Source organism: Lathyrus oleraceus, chromosome 7 (assembly GCF_024323335.1).
Source record: "Lathyrus oleraceus cultivar Zhongwan6 chromosome 7, CAAS_Psat_ZW6_1.0, whole genome shotgun sequence".
Taxonomy (NCBI): domain Eukaryota; kingdom Viridiplantae; phylum Streptophyta; class Magnoliopsida; order Fabales; family Fabaceae; genus Lathyrus; species Lathyrus oleraceus.
Window position 1 is genome coordinate 264,074,498 of NC_066585.1, and position 16,462 is coordinate 264,090,959.

A 16,462-nucleotide genomic window follows, 5' to 3' on the forward strand; every position below is an offset into this window, starting at 1 on the left:
TCAAAATTAGGATAAATTTGTCAGATGAGAATTTCTTAATAAACAAATCCGAGATAGAAAAATTCCCCTTGCAAAATAGAAAAAATCCGCTTAACGGATTTTGACTCGGTCAACAAATCCAGAAAATTCGTCAGCGGATTTTGGCCTAAGAATCTCTACTTGGCCAACAAATCTTAACAAACTTGACACTTACATTAAGAAATTTATATGGACAAACAACATTAACTTTAAAAAGCTGGTCACCTTAGCATGGAGCAAGGTTTGTATGCCTATCTCAGCTGAGTTCTAGGCAACTTCAATACCGACCAGATCTTGTTCAAGCAGGTATATATTATCTGTCCAAACCAAACAAAGTTTCACCTGATGTGTTTTCAAGGCTAAGACAATGAGAGAGACCAATATCAATTTGTACAAGACATTATTCAATCTCAGAAAATTCAATTTAAAAAAATGTAATCCAAGGACACAAAATGTCCCATTTTTCTTATCTTAATTGGAATATTCATGAAACATTTCCTCTATACATATAAACTAACAAAAACAAATGCAAATTTTTTGTGTGTTAATCAAATAACCTGATAGAAGAAAGCGACTAATATCTGAAAATCCAACAGAAATTAATTATAACTATAAAGTATATATGTTTATTTGTTTTGTAGTTGTTGTTCTTCTAGTATTGAAGTGGAGAATCAAGACCCTCTTGAGAAGATAGTGAGTGAAGTGGTTGATGCCTCAAGGAAGGAAAAGATGGCATTTTTCTGAATGAAGGTCTTTTCTCTAGCTGTTGTATGGTTCTTTTGGCATAAAGGTTTTTAAACAATGGTGATGCTCTTTCCTTGAATTTGAGAACAGTAAAGAATAGAATCCTGTAACATATGAGAATCAGTAATAGTGCTGCTAAGTCCCACCACTTTGAATGGCTTAGTTCAATCCCTAACATGTGTGTTATCACATATTCTCCTGTCAGTTTCGGATCACCGGCTACTAGCGGTTCAAACTCGAGTCCGAGTAAGTCGTTCTTGTATGAACCCTGCGTCCAAATTATTGATAGTTAAATCAAAAATAAAGTAATTGAATGTAACTTTATGTCTGTGTCGTGACAGTATCAGACATAAGACACCAGACACCTGACACACTTTCAATATGAAGTTAGGTACCTGTATTGCCCATGCGCCGTAACTGATATACGAAATGGGATAGCGCCAAACCGGTTTTGGAAGATCAGATAGCAACCTAAAGAATCCAGAGGTCATCATCATGATTCCCTGCATGAACAATAATGGATGAAAATTATTAACACGTGTGGATCGGATAGGTGTTTCGAGTAGAATTTTCTGAGCCATTTTGTTCTTACAATGATTCCTGCTCCTGTAATGATTCCCATGAGGAAATTCGGAACAAGTGAAGCTACAACCATCATGAGACTCTCGATCACTGAGATGCATCCGTAGATATTGAGAGCGAAAAACGCAAAGTGAACGAATCCTGGCCTGAATTTCACCATGTTATACGTGATGGTGCTAGAAGTAACAGCGATAGAAACCAAGAATGGGAACGATGATAGAAAGTTCGATAAAATATATGCCGCTACGCCATAATATCCATTAAGCCTTTCTCGATAAAATACCTGTTTCAAAGATGAAACGACCGTAAACTCACCGTATCCTAAAAGTTATATAGTTTATCAGAACGAGTTATCTAAAAGAGCTTTAACATAGTAAAATAAGCTCTTTCAAAGTAATGACGAAAACTTCATCGATTTTTACCTTCATTTCTTCAATAAAACATGGAAAGCCTCCAATCGACATGAAAGTCATGAATCCTGATATAAATGCACCACACGCACCGCGAGCCAAGATTGAAGTATAGCTATAACCAATATCAAAATAGATAGTTCCAACACATATAGATACAATGATGTAGATTATAATTCTCAACCAATAGTAACCAACATCTCTACTCATATTCACAAATGATCTCTTTGTCAGTGTAGAGAGTTGCTTCCACCAACTAGCTTGGCTTCCATATTTTGCCTCATTTTCAAGCCCTTCCTATAACACGATTATCACTAACCGAATCAGACACCAGATACGATACTGACACACAGAATATCATATGGATTTTGGGAATTATAGTAATGCTTACATGAGTTGATAGTTCTTGAATCTTGTCTTTTACTCTTCTCGCGTAATTTGAACGCCTAAATCTCTCGATTAACCTTTCCTTAATCTGTGCTGTTGCCAAGTTCATAAAAGGATCTGCTGAATTTGGGACATCCTAATAAGAGGGAAAAATCGAAAGAAACAAATCCATGTGATTAAGGGTTGTCATGAAAATGAAATTAGATCTCAGAAAGAGAAGTATACATACATGAATCCTTTGAGATCCCTTTAGCGTGGCATTTACGACATCAAAATCAGAATTGATACATCTTAAGAAATGATCAGAAGGATTTCTTTTACGCGGACAAGGGAAACCAGCCTCAGCGAAAAACTGCACAAGAAATCGAAGAACATACTCAACCCGTAGTAGCATATTAAACTTTTCATTTCCACAGAAAAAAAAATTTATACCTCAATTGCCAATTTTGCTTCACCAAAATAAACAGTTTCGCCACCAGAAAGCAAGAAAAGATCATCAAAAAGCGCAAAGACTTCACTGCTAGGTTGATGAATAGAGGAAATAACAGTCCTTCCATCACGAGCAACGTTTCGAAGAGTTTGAACAACGAAGAACGCTGAAGCACTATCCAATCCACTGGTCGGTTCATCGAGAAACAATAATCGCGGCCTTGTGAGAATTTCAAGTGCAATGCTAAGTCTTTTCTTTTCACCACCACTTATACCTCTCAAATGCCAGTTACCTATTAACCTATCAGCACAGTCTTGAAGACCCATTTCTATGATTGTTCCTTCGATTATGCCGCTAACATCTTCTTTCGCCATCGATGTCGGAAGACGTAGATGCGCCGAATATGTTATAGTTTCTCTAACTGTCAAAGTTCCCAATAACACATCTTCTTGTGTTACGTATGCCTGAAGTTTCAGTATCATTCAAAATTGTTCGTCAGTTAGTTTCTATAGTTAGAGATTATGACGTGACATCTATGAAGCGCAGACACCAAAAACCGAAAACTCAACATCGACACTGACATGCTTATCATCTAAAAAGGAAAGCATTACTTACAACAAAACCATAGCCTGGATTTTTTTTCTTCCCATTGAGAAGAACATTTCCTGTCATTACAACATTTTTGGAGAGTCTACCTGCAAAATATTGACACATTCAAAGATTCAAAAATATTAGCACTAAAAAATAATATGTAAAAAAAGACTAGTTAATGAAGTTGTTAGAGATATTTGAAAGGAGTGGAAATTAACTTGTGATTAATGTTGATGCTAATATGATTATAATTTCATTAGCAAAATAAGTTATGCAATACTAGTAAAGTATTTATGATTGTTAGGTGGAATGAAGGGCTAATATGAGGCCAAATCCCATTACAAGTGCAAATAACAAGACAAGAAAAACAACTATAAATGGTCCAACCAACTAATTACATGGGACATGGGGCTTTAAAGTGTAGTTTGCCAATATTCATGGAATTTGATAACCACTATGTTTTCATGACATGCTATCGCACAAGATCTAAAATTTATTACAATTAAATCTAAACAATGTCGGAATAAGACTTTATTAAATATTTCTAAACCGTATTTTTAATTAATTTGTTTAAGTAAACACAACTACATTCTCAAGCTCATTAAATATACCTTATCAAAGTCCACAAGTTAGGTTAAACAATATAACAATGATTTTCTAATTAACAATTCCAACCACCAAAATTGAAGATGTAATTATGTAACATAAATTTAGAGGGCTACTACTTTTAATTAACTTCTCCTTTTCAATGGCAAATTATATACCGCCAATTTATTACCCGGTAAAAGTTTAAAAAATCATTACTTTAAAAAGTTTTAATCATAATAAAATCCTAATTTTATTTCTATGTAATTATTTTAAAAAGTAGAAAAATAAATTCAAAATACCATCAAAATAGCAATATAGATTTGGCTTTTGAGTATTTGTTTGGAAGTGTTCCATCATTTGTAATGCAATTTTAATGTTGGAAAATAATATCATACCCCACCATAGACCAAACCATTAAAACAAAGGGCCCTTTAGTTTCACTACCATTGAATTGAATTTTCTTTTATAAACAATAAAATCATTTCAAATCCAAAAAAATAAATCTCTTAACTCAATTGAATAAAAGAAGTTGTCTAGCTTCATTGAGAAAATGATATTAGAAGTCAAGATTTTGTTTTCAGATTCATCGAACTGAATCTAAAAAGATTATTTGCTTATAATAATGACCGTGACCAGATATGTAAGAAAAATAATAAGTAACGAATTTAACCTGCGAGAGTGTCAAGCAAAGTTGATTTTCCGGAACCAGAAGGGCCCATAATAGCCATGATTTTACCAGGCTCAGCAAAACCATGAAGGCCATTAAGAATTTTTTTGGTTGGTCCTTTACCAAAATTTGGTATAATAACTCTTAGATCTTCCCATGCTAAGAAACTTCCTCTAGTAATGCCACAATATGTTTCTTCTTCTTCTTCACTTTCATCCATGTTGCATCTTTTGTTGTTGTTGCTACCACCACTCGATGCTTCAATCTCCATGTTGAGTTGAATGAAGCTAAAGAGGTTTGAATAATTATCAAGTGTAACTTAAAAATAATAAGCTTAAAAGAGATAAGAATATGGATGTGTACAACAAATACCAAACAACTAACAATTAATGCTGCACCTAATGAAATAGTAGCATGGAAAAATTATGAAGAGAGAGAGAGAGAGAGCGTGGGAGAGAGAGAGAGAAAAGATGAGAGAGAGTTAATGTTTTGGTTATGAACGGATAGAAGAATATGGGTGGGAAGTAAAGGAAATTAAATGTGAGGGTTACATGTGCTTAAATCTACACCATACTTGTGAACAATCACGCAAATATCATATGAATGTTGTTGTATAATTATTTCTTTTTGTTTGCTTAACAGATACGTTTAATAAAAATATTTAATTTATTTCACAAGATATTTTAAGGAATTATATGTTATGATAAGATAAATAATGATACTGTACTAGTATAATTTAAAAGAAAATATATATTTTAAAACTTTGCACCGATTGATGAGAATTTATGCCTCGCCTATTGGCTCAGCAACTCCATTTAAGTCTGAACGGTTCTGACTCAACTTTATCTACAAATTTATCCTTTTCACATTTTTCATGAATTATTCTCTTTAAATAGAGACATACATACATTTATCATATTTGGAAAGAAAAAAATTTACTAACAAATTGCCACTTTTAATTTCTAATATAATTTCGTACAAATGTTAAGTTATTTAGTAAATTAATATTGAGTTGTATGATTTATTATCTAAACTAACATTGCTTTTACATTTGTAATTATTTTGGTAATCATGCTTCAGTTCAAAAATCATAAATCATAATTTAAAATTGAATCAATTTTTAAAATAATGTTAATTTTACTTGTAAAAAATTAAACATTTCAATATAATTTTACACTTTAAAATCACTCTGGGCTCTCAAAAATAAAAACAAACATACACTAAACATGGTTTTCACACTCAAATTGAATGTTCAATTTGTTTTACATATTGTAAATTGCTTTATTTTCAACTCAATTTTAATCATATTTTAATTTTTATAGAATTAATTCACTTGAAATCAATATTTTTTATCTAAGTAGAACCAAACACAGACTTCATATTATACTCCATTTTCAATTGTACCTTTTATTCATGGTATGTGAGTCACGTCCAAAAGTTATTACTATTATTCATTTAACATTTATGATAATAATAATAATATAAAGAATTGTATAAAATTATTTTTTTTTCTCTTTTTAAATATTGATCTTAACAAGTACTGTATAAAAGGGTAAAATAAGACATATTATAGAATAAATAAATAAAAGATAAGATGAGTTTACTAATTTATTTTTATTATTTATTGAACATATATTCTCGTGACAATAAATACAAATCAAAAAATGAAATCATCTTTTATAAAATGTTAGGAATACTAGTAGTAGTATTTATTTTAGTTTTGGTCCTTTATCACTTTAAAGGTTAGGTGTTCCAATTTTTTAGGGGGTGCTGCAGACTCTTGCATGCACAGATGTCACCAGTGGATGGATACTCATGGTACTAATTATTAGCTTATCAATTGGAGAGACCTGCAGACTCTATATTCACAGTTGTCACTAGTTGATAGTCATGTTATTAGTTTATCTATTGGTTACTTTTTTTTTTAAGTCAATAGTATTATTTAAGTATCTTAAAAGCTTTAGTTTCAATTTTTAAAGTCAAAATATTATTTCTGTTTATGAAGAAAGACACTAACAGTATCCAATCCGTAATGCATGGTTCATTCAAGATGAGAAAACAGAACACTCAACATATTCTGAAATTGCTTCTTACTTAAAAGTTTACAACACCAACAGGATCAAAATTAAAACCTACAAAGATGTTTTACTTTTATATACTGGTAACATGAAAAGTCCCTTAAATAAGTAGAAAATTACAGGAATTCAACCGAGCCTCCATAAAAATCACAAATAATGTAGCAGTAATATTTTAATGAAGTAGGACCCAGCACCAGAACAATTATTAGCTTTAACAAATGGATCATCAGTCTTGTGGCGCCTCAAATCTTGTTGGGGAGTCAATTCCCATCATACAGCAAAGTCCCGATATCAAAATTATTAACAAAACTATTCCCTGGATTATCACAAAAGCAAGTCTCATCAGGATATCATAAATTTTGTAATATTCCCACAAAGCTAAGAAGATGCTATTAAACAGACAAACTCCTACTCTGTAGGACCCAAACTAAGCCAATTGTCAGACGTAGATGCAAATTTTAATGAAATGCTGTTATAGCTGTTTCGGGCATAGTATCAAGTATAAGTAAGAGCTGATTTCCACCATTCAGTGTAATGCGGATAATTAATATTATTAAATTTCAGAAAAATCTATTTTGATTTTAATGGTCAATACAGTCCAATCATAACCATTTACTGATGAAAAAACAGTGGATGAACTCGCCAGAAACAGAGGAACCACACACAACTTGCAAGGAACAGGGAAACAAAGGGAAGAGGGACGAAGCCGTCTCGCAGTTGCAGGCGGACCGAGGTGTGAGAGACGGCAGTAGAGAATAAATGGATGTGTTGTCATTTTGACTCTGAACAGAGCGACTTGCGCACAATGAAGGAAAAGAACAATGTTATGTTTTCTATTTATTTTTGTTTAAAACCTGTTTTTTTTCAAAACCCGACAAGGTACATATTAATTTTTTATTAAAAAAGGCTTTTCTGTTAATAAACCTGACCCAGATTGGGGGGAAATCTGTCATGGCCAGTGTTATCAAAGGTGGACCATGACGGAGAGCCAAAATCCTAAAACCCCACAATAACGGCCCACATATGGTGCCACCATATAGGCATGTAGCACCATGGCACTGCCATCCTGTACATATTTGACCGTGGTGGAGATCCTAAAAGCCGCCGCTGATATCCGCCATGGCCGATATTTGACGACACCGGTCATGACACCAACTTGAGATCCAATGGTGGCTAATCCTATAGGCAATCCAGCATGGATTGAAGTGCTAGTCATAGGATCATGCGATTCCATGATCTTGCTCACAAACTTACTGACATTATACCATTTGAAATTCAGTTGATGCAACCACATCAATAATTCAATCCTCAACATAGTATGTTTATGAATATTTATACAAGCTGATCTTAAATTTGGTGCGCAGAGGCTATGAATACTTCAGTTTAACAATTTTCATGTATCAGATTGAAGGACAGCAGCTCTACATGGAAAGATGCCACGCAATAGTGGCCAGAAGTTTTAACACAAACCAAAATATAAATCAATTTAATAATCGGTAGGGAAGCAAATAAAAAAATATATAAAAAAAATAATAAAAAAGAGACCGAAGACCTTCCAAGTGAGGAATTAAGTCAGAACTCAGAATTTGAGGATGTTCAAATACTACGGGAAATATTTCCATGCTTGCATAATTAAAATTTGAGGAATTAAGTCAGAACTCAGAAACCAATACAAGCATGCCAATGAAGTGTACTTGTGGTACCAGAGAATTTAATCAGAGAAAGAAAGGGGAAGACAGAAGAAGAAAATGGAACATGAAAAAATATAGGTGGTATATAATTGTAACTATATCATGTTTTATTCTGAAGATTTTCTCTTGTCAGATTAGCATGTTCGTTACAGATGCAAGATAAATCAATAAAACCTCCCAAGTTATCAACTCACTGAACTTGTAAAAATTGGCAAAGAAGCTTACCACAAAAAGCCCCTCCAGAAGCGATGATTTAAGCTGGCAAACACCGTCACAGACTGTAGAATTGACTGATCCATTCCCTATTGTACTTTCTGCTAGAAACCTTTGCAGTTCCCTGTAAGAAGGATACTGGATTGACTTTGAGAGATCTGACACGTAAAGAACTGCATACTTTGCCCCAGACTTCTCTACAGAGCTGATAAGCTCAGATAAAACTTCACCTAAAAATATACAACATGCATTAGAATTCAGCAGATGATAAGATTATTCTGGCAAAGCCCATAACTCTGAAGTAGAGGTACCTTCAGATTGTGTTCTGTCAACATTTTTCGAAGCTCGAGACTGTTCATTGCAGAACACAACCAAATCTGTTTTCCCTTTGTCACTCTTTTCCATCCTCTGGGTCAAATAGCCCTGTAAAGTCATAATGGACAATAAAGAGCATCATGCACCATTACAAGAACAGGACCTAAAATTCCATAATCGGTCATGTGACGTGAATTTGTATATTACTTGAACTGAGTGCAAAGCTGCAGTTTCTTCATGATTCCCATTGCCCATGGAGCAGGATCCAAGGAAAGCAACATTGCCAATTCCTAAATCGTCACCGCATGCTTCAGCAAATCCTGAAACCAATGAATCTTCCAAATTTACATCCTCTGATGCTGAAACATAGGGAAATGCCATGGAAGTGTTGGATCTGACAAAAGAGTCCTGTGCATGACAATGGACAAAGAAAAATGTCACAGTCAAATTCATACCATTAACTGTCCTGAATCAGGTTGGCACAAAAACCTTAATAAACTGCATGTCATGATTCTCACCTTAAGCAAGTATGAAAGTGATGAATCTGCATTCAAACTTAAATCTGAAGATTGTAACTGCAAAGGTAAAATGTAACATAGTTTATTGAAGCAATACCACTGCACTCATTGATAGGAATCTCTAAAGATCAAGTAAACAACAAATGCATAATAGTAAAACTGCTGCAACACAAACTATCTATATAGATGAGATATTACCTCTCCACCAACAAATAGAAGTGCCAGATCGAGAGGATCCTGAAATTTCTTCCCTTTGCACTATCCAAAATAAATTAAAATTAAAATTAAAAATACTGCAGCAGCAACAATGATAGAAGAAACAAAAACGGAATAAATGCTAGCATTAATAGAAAGTAAATTAACAATCCCTTCACTATAAAGGTCGAGAAGAGAATGAGGGAGAGAACTGCATAATACATAATACAAAACTAGTCTTGTAGAATAGTATAATACCAGAAAATTTGACCAGCCTGCTTGAGATAAAACAGATTTTGCTAGGTCTTTTGGAGAAATGACCTGATAATTAACGGACCCCTTCAATCCATTATCTGAGACCCTGCAAAGGTCCAGAAGTTATAAACAATTTTCTGATATGTTGAACAGCATAATGTAAACATGAGACATGAAAACTCAAGGATTATGCAGTTACAAGTTACAACCCCATCCTTACATGGTACAGGTGCATACAATTACAACAAGAAGCATCTCACACATTAGCATTATTGCCACTAAAGACAATACAAGAACTAAATAAACGTTTTGTATATTTTACCAATGTTTTAAGTTTTTCATTTAAACACTGTTTATGTTTTCTGCTTATCTGCTGCTTCCATTCTTTACTATACATATACACCTTAAAAACCAAAAAATCTGCAAACTTATAATATACCATAAATCATAGAATGAAGTTTTGTTGAATAATCCCGAAAATCCATCCCCGGTCTGCCCATGTCTGTAGTGAACCAAAATGGGCTGGCAATTCGAAAAGAAACCTAAAGCTGTTGACACATGGGTATTGGTATTACAGTATTATTACTAGACTAGATTTCAACTCCTACTCAAAAAATTTCCTTTGTTCCATTTTGCAACATCTTTACTATCACTCCAAAACCCATTGAAAGAGCTACAAAACCTTTTCTATATCCTAAACTAAACATAAATCTACAATAGTTAGCTAGCAAATTGCAAGTAAACATAACCACAAAAACACAAATGAAACAGCATAAAAATAATTAATTCTATAGTGAAGATATGCTAATTAACCAATGTAATGTAAATAGAGAGTATCAAACGAAAAATCACATGAAAAACTATTACAGATTATAATGAGACGACCAAAGGAATGCGGGAACTGTGGAAGGACTTGCGAAAATTCCATTTGGAATAAAAAGTGCAACGATCAAAGCAAGTAGCGGCACCATCATCGTTCGTTTTTCCTTTCTTCGCTCCTGAAACAACCAAACGTAAATTAATCAAATCGCGTCAACTTCAGATCGAGTTTGATCTTCGATGAAGTGAAAACTCGAAAACAACACACTGTTGCAGATTTGATGAATCGGATAAACGAATTGTGCAGAGATTTGAATGAATCGAAAGGATGCGGTATGGATCGAATCGAATTGAATTGAAATGAAAACCTAATTGTAACGAACCTTTTACAGAGCTTGATTTGTTATGATTGAATTTGAATGAACGATGCAAAACTGTTCCAGATTGCAAACCTCACCCTCGGTTGAGATCTCACGACGATGCCCAGAATTTATTTTTATTTTTTATATTAGGAGAACAGTTTTTTTTTTTATATTAGAAAAATTAAATTAAGTGTATAAATGAACCCATGATTTCGTTTATTTTAGTTCAGTAAAATAGTAATATATTGCGAATTTTTTATTTAAATAATTCATTTTTTTAATTTAAAATAATTTATTTTTAGATTAATTCTTAAACTATCTTATTTTTAAAAAAAAATTAAGGTGCAAGTGTCATATCAATTAGCGCATACTCTTAATTTTAAAGAGGGACGCGTGGTATTGTCAATTCAATTGGCGTTCATATGTATAAAATGAGAGGAGGCGTCAATTGGTTTGGCGTCTCCGTGATTCATTTTTCCATATCTCTTTTCATTATATTGCAAACATGGTTTGTCTTCGTCGTCATTATGCAAAAATGATTTATTTGAGAGATAAGTCTTCGGTGGAGATGATGTTCAGGAACAGTTGTCGTTTCGGGCAACTAAATAGGGAGTTGGTTCGTTGGTTAGACGGAAACATACCTTAAGGCGGAAAAATTAGAAGTATTGAGAGACTCGATGTCGTACGTGGTTGGATGCGAATAAAAAATGATAAAGATGCTAGGGAATTGATGTTTAGATCAGGTGACATCAGTTTGATTGTTGTAATCAATTAGAAATATTGTTTTTAAATGTTTTGGTTAAGTATTTTTATCTGTTTTGATATTTGTTGCTTGTGTTGTTTATTCATACATGTTCGATTTTAAGTGTGTTTAAGTTGGAGTGATGTTTGTTGTTAACCTTGTCGTAACAAAAAGTTGTTAATATATTAAAATCAAAGGTTACAAAAATTGAAAGGAGGTACTAAATTATGATGCAGAGGTTGCTCCTAGATTGAGACTTTTTTTATTGTGTTCGGGTTGACGACATATACTACATAATCTTATCATTTTATCAATCGTATCAATTTCTGTTCAATACGGGTGTTGTTTGGCCGTCCTTTTTCTTTCTTCGCATCTCATCGTTGTGTCAAACTATGTCCTTTTGATATGGAGGTCAATATTCATCCATTGCTAGCACTAAAAAGCTTTCGTTATAGACATTCATGACGGTAATGGCCTTGTAAACATCGGATGGATGGTTGTAAGTGTCCTGTCGAGTATGTGCGCATACCGCAATGACATGGGAGCAAGGAATACGGAAGGCCTGGAACTTTCCACAGTCGCACTAACTTTTGTTTAGTCTGACAGCATAAGATAAATTTGGTCTCCCCTCATTATGGTACATTATTTTTTGTACACTGAAATTTTGCCTATAACGGTCAAAGATTGTAATTGTGTGTGTGCTAGCTTTGATAGTTTCCTCTTTCATCATTTTCATACAACATTCACTGAATAATTGACATGACATTAACATTGCACTCCATCTTTCACCTCCGGTTGCGAAGGTCGATGCCAACCTAAAATAGGTTATTCTGACCAATGCGGTTATTGGTATATTTCTAATGCCTTTGAATACGTCGTTCATGCATTCCACAAGGTTTGTTGTCATGCAGCCCCATCGATAACCTCTGTCAAATGTCCTTGTTCAGTGCTCTAATGGTATGTTATCCACCCACCTTCATGCATTTGCATTATACAATCAAATTTCCTTACGGTAATGTTGAAATGATGATTGAGTTAGAGCATACTTTGCATTCACCACTTTTTTGCAAAGATTCTTGTCTTTGATTGCAAGCATGAAGTTTTGTGTGATATGTCTAATGCAGTAGACATGGCTAAAAGGAGGATTATGTCATTCGTTATCATGGTTATTATAAGCACTCTCAATAGCAGCATGTCTATCTGAAATCAAACAGAGATTGGTTTGTGGAGTGACATGTGTTCTGAGATGACTAAGGAAGAAACCCCAACCACCAGCGATTTCACCTTCAAGCAGAGCAAAGGCAATGGGAAAGACATCATTGTTGTCATCTTGTACAACAACCATAAGCAAAGTGCCCTTATATTTTTCATATAACCATGTTCCATCAATTTGAATAATAGGTTTGCAGAATGCAAAACCTTTGATACATGGTTGAAACGCCCAAAAGAGGTGGTGAAAAATATTATTTCCAGCAACACAAGTTCTGTCTGACGTAAATGTTGGTAATGTCTCCATAATTACAACAGTTCCTGGTGCGTATGCTTTAAGTGCCCATAAAAACCGTTGCAATTCTTTGTATGAATCCTCCTAGTTGGTAAATACTTGTTCAACAGTCTTTGTCCTTGCAATCCACGCTTTCTTGAAAGAGGGAGTATAATTATATTATGTGACAATATGAGATATTATTATACTCACCTTAACTGATGGGTCTTTGTTAACAAGCTGAAAAATGTCTTGACATATCAATTCAGCGTTTAATTTTCGGTGATCCTGTACATTAGTGGCAATGCAACTATGAGGTATGTCTATATAAGCTATCTCCCAAGAATCGCTTATCTTCCTGTGAGACGCAGCCAACCGGAACTTGTAAAGGATGTTACGATATTCGATGACATACCTTCTCGAATCAGTGCGTTTTATGGTGAAATCAGCAGAGTCATCCATGTGAAATTTTTTGATAGCTCGCACACATTCTTCTTTAGCGCAGAACGTGTCTCTCACTTTTAACTCACCCTCTGACCGTGGATACGGGTTATAAAAAACATTGTCAGATGTGTCATCGTCATGCAAGTCCATGTTTGTCATATGTTAAGGCGGATTATATACATGACTTAGAGGTAATGGTGATGGATGGTTGTCATCTTCAATGTTGTTGTTCAACATATGATCGACTTGTGTCTCGGTTTCTTCTTCTTCTTCATCAACGATGTTGACTTCTGCTTCTGCTTCTAGGTCGGCTTCATCTGAGTCTTCTGAATCAAATTCATCATATTCAACTTAGTTATCTGAGATTGTTGAGATGGTATACTTTATTGGAGATTAATATATAACTCAATAGAGTTGCAACTAGAATGTTTGTGACTAACAAACATGTATTCAACATCTTCATCGTCTCGCACCTTTAGCCGGTAAAATTTGCATTGATTGTTTTCGAAATAAATTGGATTCTGATATGTGATTTGTGACACAAGACAAGATCCTATACGGGATTCTATTCATTTTTTCAAATGCAAGAAATTTGAATTTCTCTTGATCGTAAATCGGATAGTATCGGTGTTTCGAAAACTAAACCTATATACATCACACTCATATGTCTCACGTTGAAGTGAGCATTGATAATATATTTGGATGCAGATGACATAGTAAGATAATGAAGTTGCGTAGGTTTGACAATGAATTTATGTTGGTTTGAGTAAGAGTATAAATTTGTGTTGGTTTGAGTAAAAGTATGAATTTGTGTTGGTATGAGAAAGAGTATTAATAGAAGAACATGACATGATCATGCATGCAAGAGCTAGCATCATTCCATTTTGCGCTTCCTTTGGAATTTTGAACATAGGCGTCAGTCCATATGGCTCCTTTATAGTCCTTTGTGTAAAAATGCACACAAAGACACATCTACATTTTCTGGATGTGTTATTTTTGCTCCAAGCACGGGATTAGTCTAGACTACCATCCCTAGCGCCCGTCAACCACAACCCGTTCACATTCTCGTATGCACAAAAGTAAGTTCTTAACAATGGACTCTATTTACTTAATTTACCGATTATTATCTCTAAATAATATATTTAATTTTTTGGTGCAGATGGTTGGCACGTGGTATGAGTTACAATAGATGTCCTAAACACTGTATTACCCAGTATCGCAATCTTTGGATCACCTTCGACCAGCAGATGTATTACCATTAACCTAATTAATTCGTAATAATTTGTTTTTTATTATCACTCATTTTATAATCCAATATATTTTCACATTTCAGTTCATTTTGGCGTCCATATCTAAACTTGGATCATGACCATGAAATCAACGAACAAGATGCAGTCGTTCAGACTGCATGCACACCGATCATAATATTCACCATTGCGGAGATGCACCATAGTAATCGTGTTAAATTGCAGTTCGGTATGCTTCAACACATCCCAGATCCCCCGATAAACCTTGAAGAATGGCATCTACGAAAAGCTAGCGACCAATGGAACTTTAACCCTTGGCAAAACTTCGTTAGATCTGAGTGTCAAAAATGGAAGCACCGGCAAGATCATGTCTTAACTGACGTTATGATGCCAACCGAAGAAAAACCAACTCGTAATTATATGGCTTGGTACTAATCAATTGGATTTCAGTTCCTCGCCGAGGATATGTACCTATACGATCCATGCCAGGTAAGTTACACACAATAAGGTTCAACATCTAACCCCCAACAACATTTTTATACCGGTTACTCACAAGCCCTTATCCATCAAAATGTTCGGCCCACAAACAGACAAACTTACGACTCTAACATGCCAAACACCCAACCATAATACCAAGAGCATAACCTGTACCACCACCAACAAGTAGATCATCAGCAAGATACCCAACACCGTTATGCACCAAATACATCACCCTACCATGGCCACCTTAGCCAAAACACTTAGCGATCATTTAATACCAACCGCTCATCCTCCTATTATAGCCAAAAATCCCAAACATCACAAAACCAAAACATGTAACAACTATATGGCTACCAAACACCACAATAATCATTTCAACGGTTCCTCGACGCATCATTCACACCAATGTCTCCCTTCAATCGTCCTGTTCGCCCTCCAATAACTCAAACACAACCCAACTACTTTGGCATGGGTCACGAACTCATCTATGGAGGTAGCGCTTTATTTCATACACGGGACTACGCGAATTTGTCTGAATATCTTAGGCAATCTTCTGCAGGTGGTAGTGATGTTCCTAGGTCCTCAAATCCTCAAACACCTAGGGTGAATCATCAACATGGATTAGGGTCACGCGTTCGGGCAGCTAGGGATGTGGTACCGGAGGTCGGTTAGGTCATCCCGATCAACGACATTAGTCTTTTTTATTAGTGTATGTAAACGCATATTAATATTAATATCAATTGGTTCAATTTTGACTTTTATCTATAATGTACATTTTTTTTCAAAAAAAAAAATACACAACACACAAAGGTGTCAAATCAATTGACGTCTCCTTTAAAACTACACACATATGCGCCAATTGAATTGACAACACTAGATGCATATGCCAATTCAATTGGCGTCACCTCTTTAACTTAGAGAGCAAACACCAATTCATTTGGTGTCACCTCTTAAAAATGGGGTAGTTTGAGAAATAAACTCAAAAGTGGGTTATTTTGAGTTTTTTTTTTAAAAAAGTGAATTATTTGAGTAAAAAATTCATATAATGCATTATGTGCAAAAACAATTACTTTTTAGTATTTCTTATTTGTTTGTATTATATATATATATATATATATATATATATATATATATATATATATATATATATATATATATATATATATATATATATATATATATATATATATATATATATATATA

General features: G+C 34.2%; 2 protein-coding genes across 3 annotated transcripts; both read right to left on the minus strand.

Annotated features, from left to right (window-relative positions):
• Positions 1 to 441: 441 nt before the first annotated feature.
• On the minus strand, positions 442 to 4,936 carry LOC127102317 (ABC transporter G family member 15). Its single transcript, XM_051039696.1, has 9 exons — positions 4,421 to 4,936; positions 3,187 to 3,266; positions 2,574 to 3,035; positions 2,371 to 2,493; positions 2,146 to 2,277; positions 1,767 to 2,051; positions 1,355 to 1,627; positions 1,158 to 1,265; positions 442 to 1,030 (listed from the first exon to the last, which is right to left on the minus strand). Exons 1-9 carry the CDS (start codon positions 4,686 to 4,688, stop codon positions 671 to 673), a joined length of 2,091 nt encoding a protein of 696 aa, XP_050895653.1. The 5' UTR covers positions 4,689 to 4,936; the 3' UTR covers positions 442 to 670.
• Positions 4,937 to 6,468: 1,532 nt separating this feature from the next.
• On the minus strand, positions 6,469 to 11,077 carry LOC127102318 (uncharacterized). 2 transcript variants are annotated; one of them, XM_051039698.1, is made up of 9 exons: positions 10,885 to 11,077; positions 10,550 to 10,680; positions 9,686 to 9,788; positions 9,431 to 9,490; positions 9,233 to 9,289; positions 8,922 to 9,122; positions 8,711 to 8,822; positions 8,412 to 8,629; positions 6,469 to 6,811 (listed from the first exon to the last, which is right to left on the minus strand). In XM_051039698.1, exons 2-9 carry the CDS (start codon positions 10,654 to 10,656, stop codon positions 6,722 to 6,724), a joined length of 948 nt encoding a protein of 315 aa, XP_050895655.1. In that variant the 5' UTR covers positions 10,657 to 10,680; positions 10,885 to 11,077; the 3' UTR covers positions 6,469 to 6,721. The 2 variants fall into 2 exon arrangements, with proteins under 2 accessions (XP_050895655.1, XP_050895654.1); XM_051039697.1 differs by having other exon boundaries at positions 10,770 to 10,961.
• Positions 11,078 to 16,462: the final 5,385 nt, after the last annotated feature.

Coding starts and splice junctions, on each gene's coding strand:
- LOC127102318 (XM_051039698.1), bottom strand. CDS start 10,656: ATGATGGTGCCGCTACTTGCTTTGATCGTTGCACTTTTTATTCCAAAT. Junction 9,491..9,685: donor CAGGCTGGTCAAATTTTCTG/GTATTATACTAT, acceptor TATTTTGGATAG/TGCAAAGGGAAGAAATTTCA. Junction 9,123..9,232: donor CACTTTCATACTTGCTTAAG/GTGAGAATCATG, acceptor TGTCATGCACAG/GACTCTTTTGTCAGATCCAA.
- LOC127102317 (XM_051039696.1), bottom strand. CDS start 4,688: ATGGAGATTGAAGCATCGAGTGGTGGTAGCAACAACAACAAAAGATGC. Junction 3,267..4,420: donor TTTGCTTGACACTCTCGCAG/GTTAAATTCGTT, acceptor AATATTTTGCAG/GTAGACTCTCCAAAAATGTT. Junction 1,031..1,157: donor ACGGCGCATGGGCAATACAG/GTACCTAACTTC, acceptor ATTTGGACGCAG/GGTTCATACAAGAACGACTT.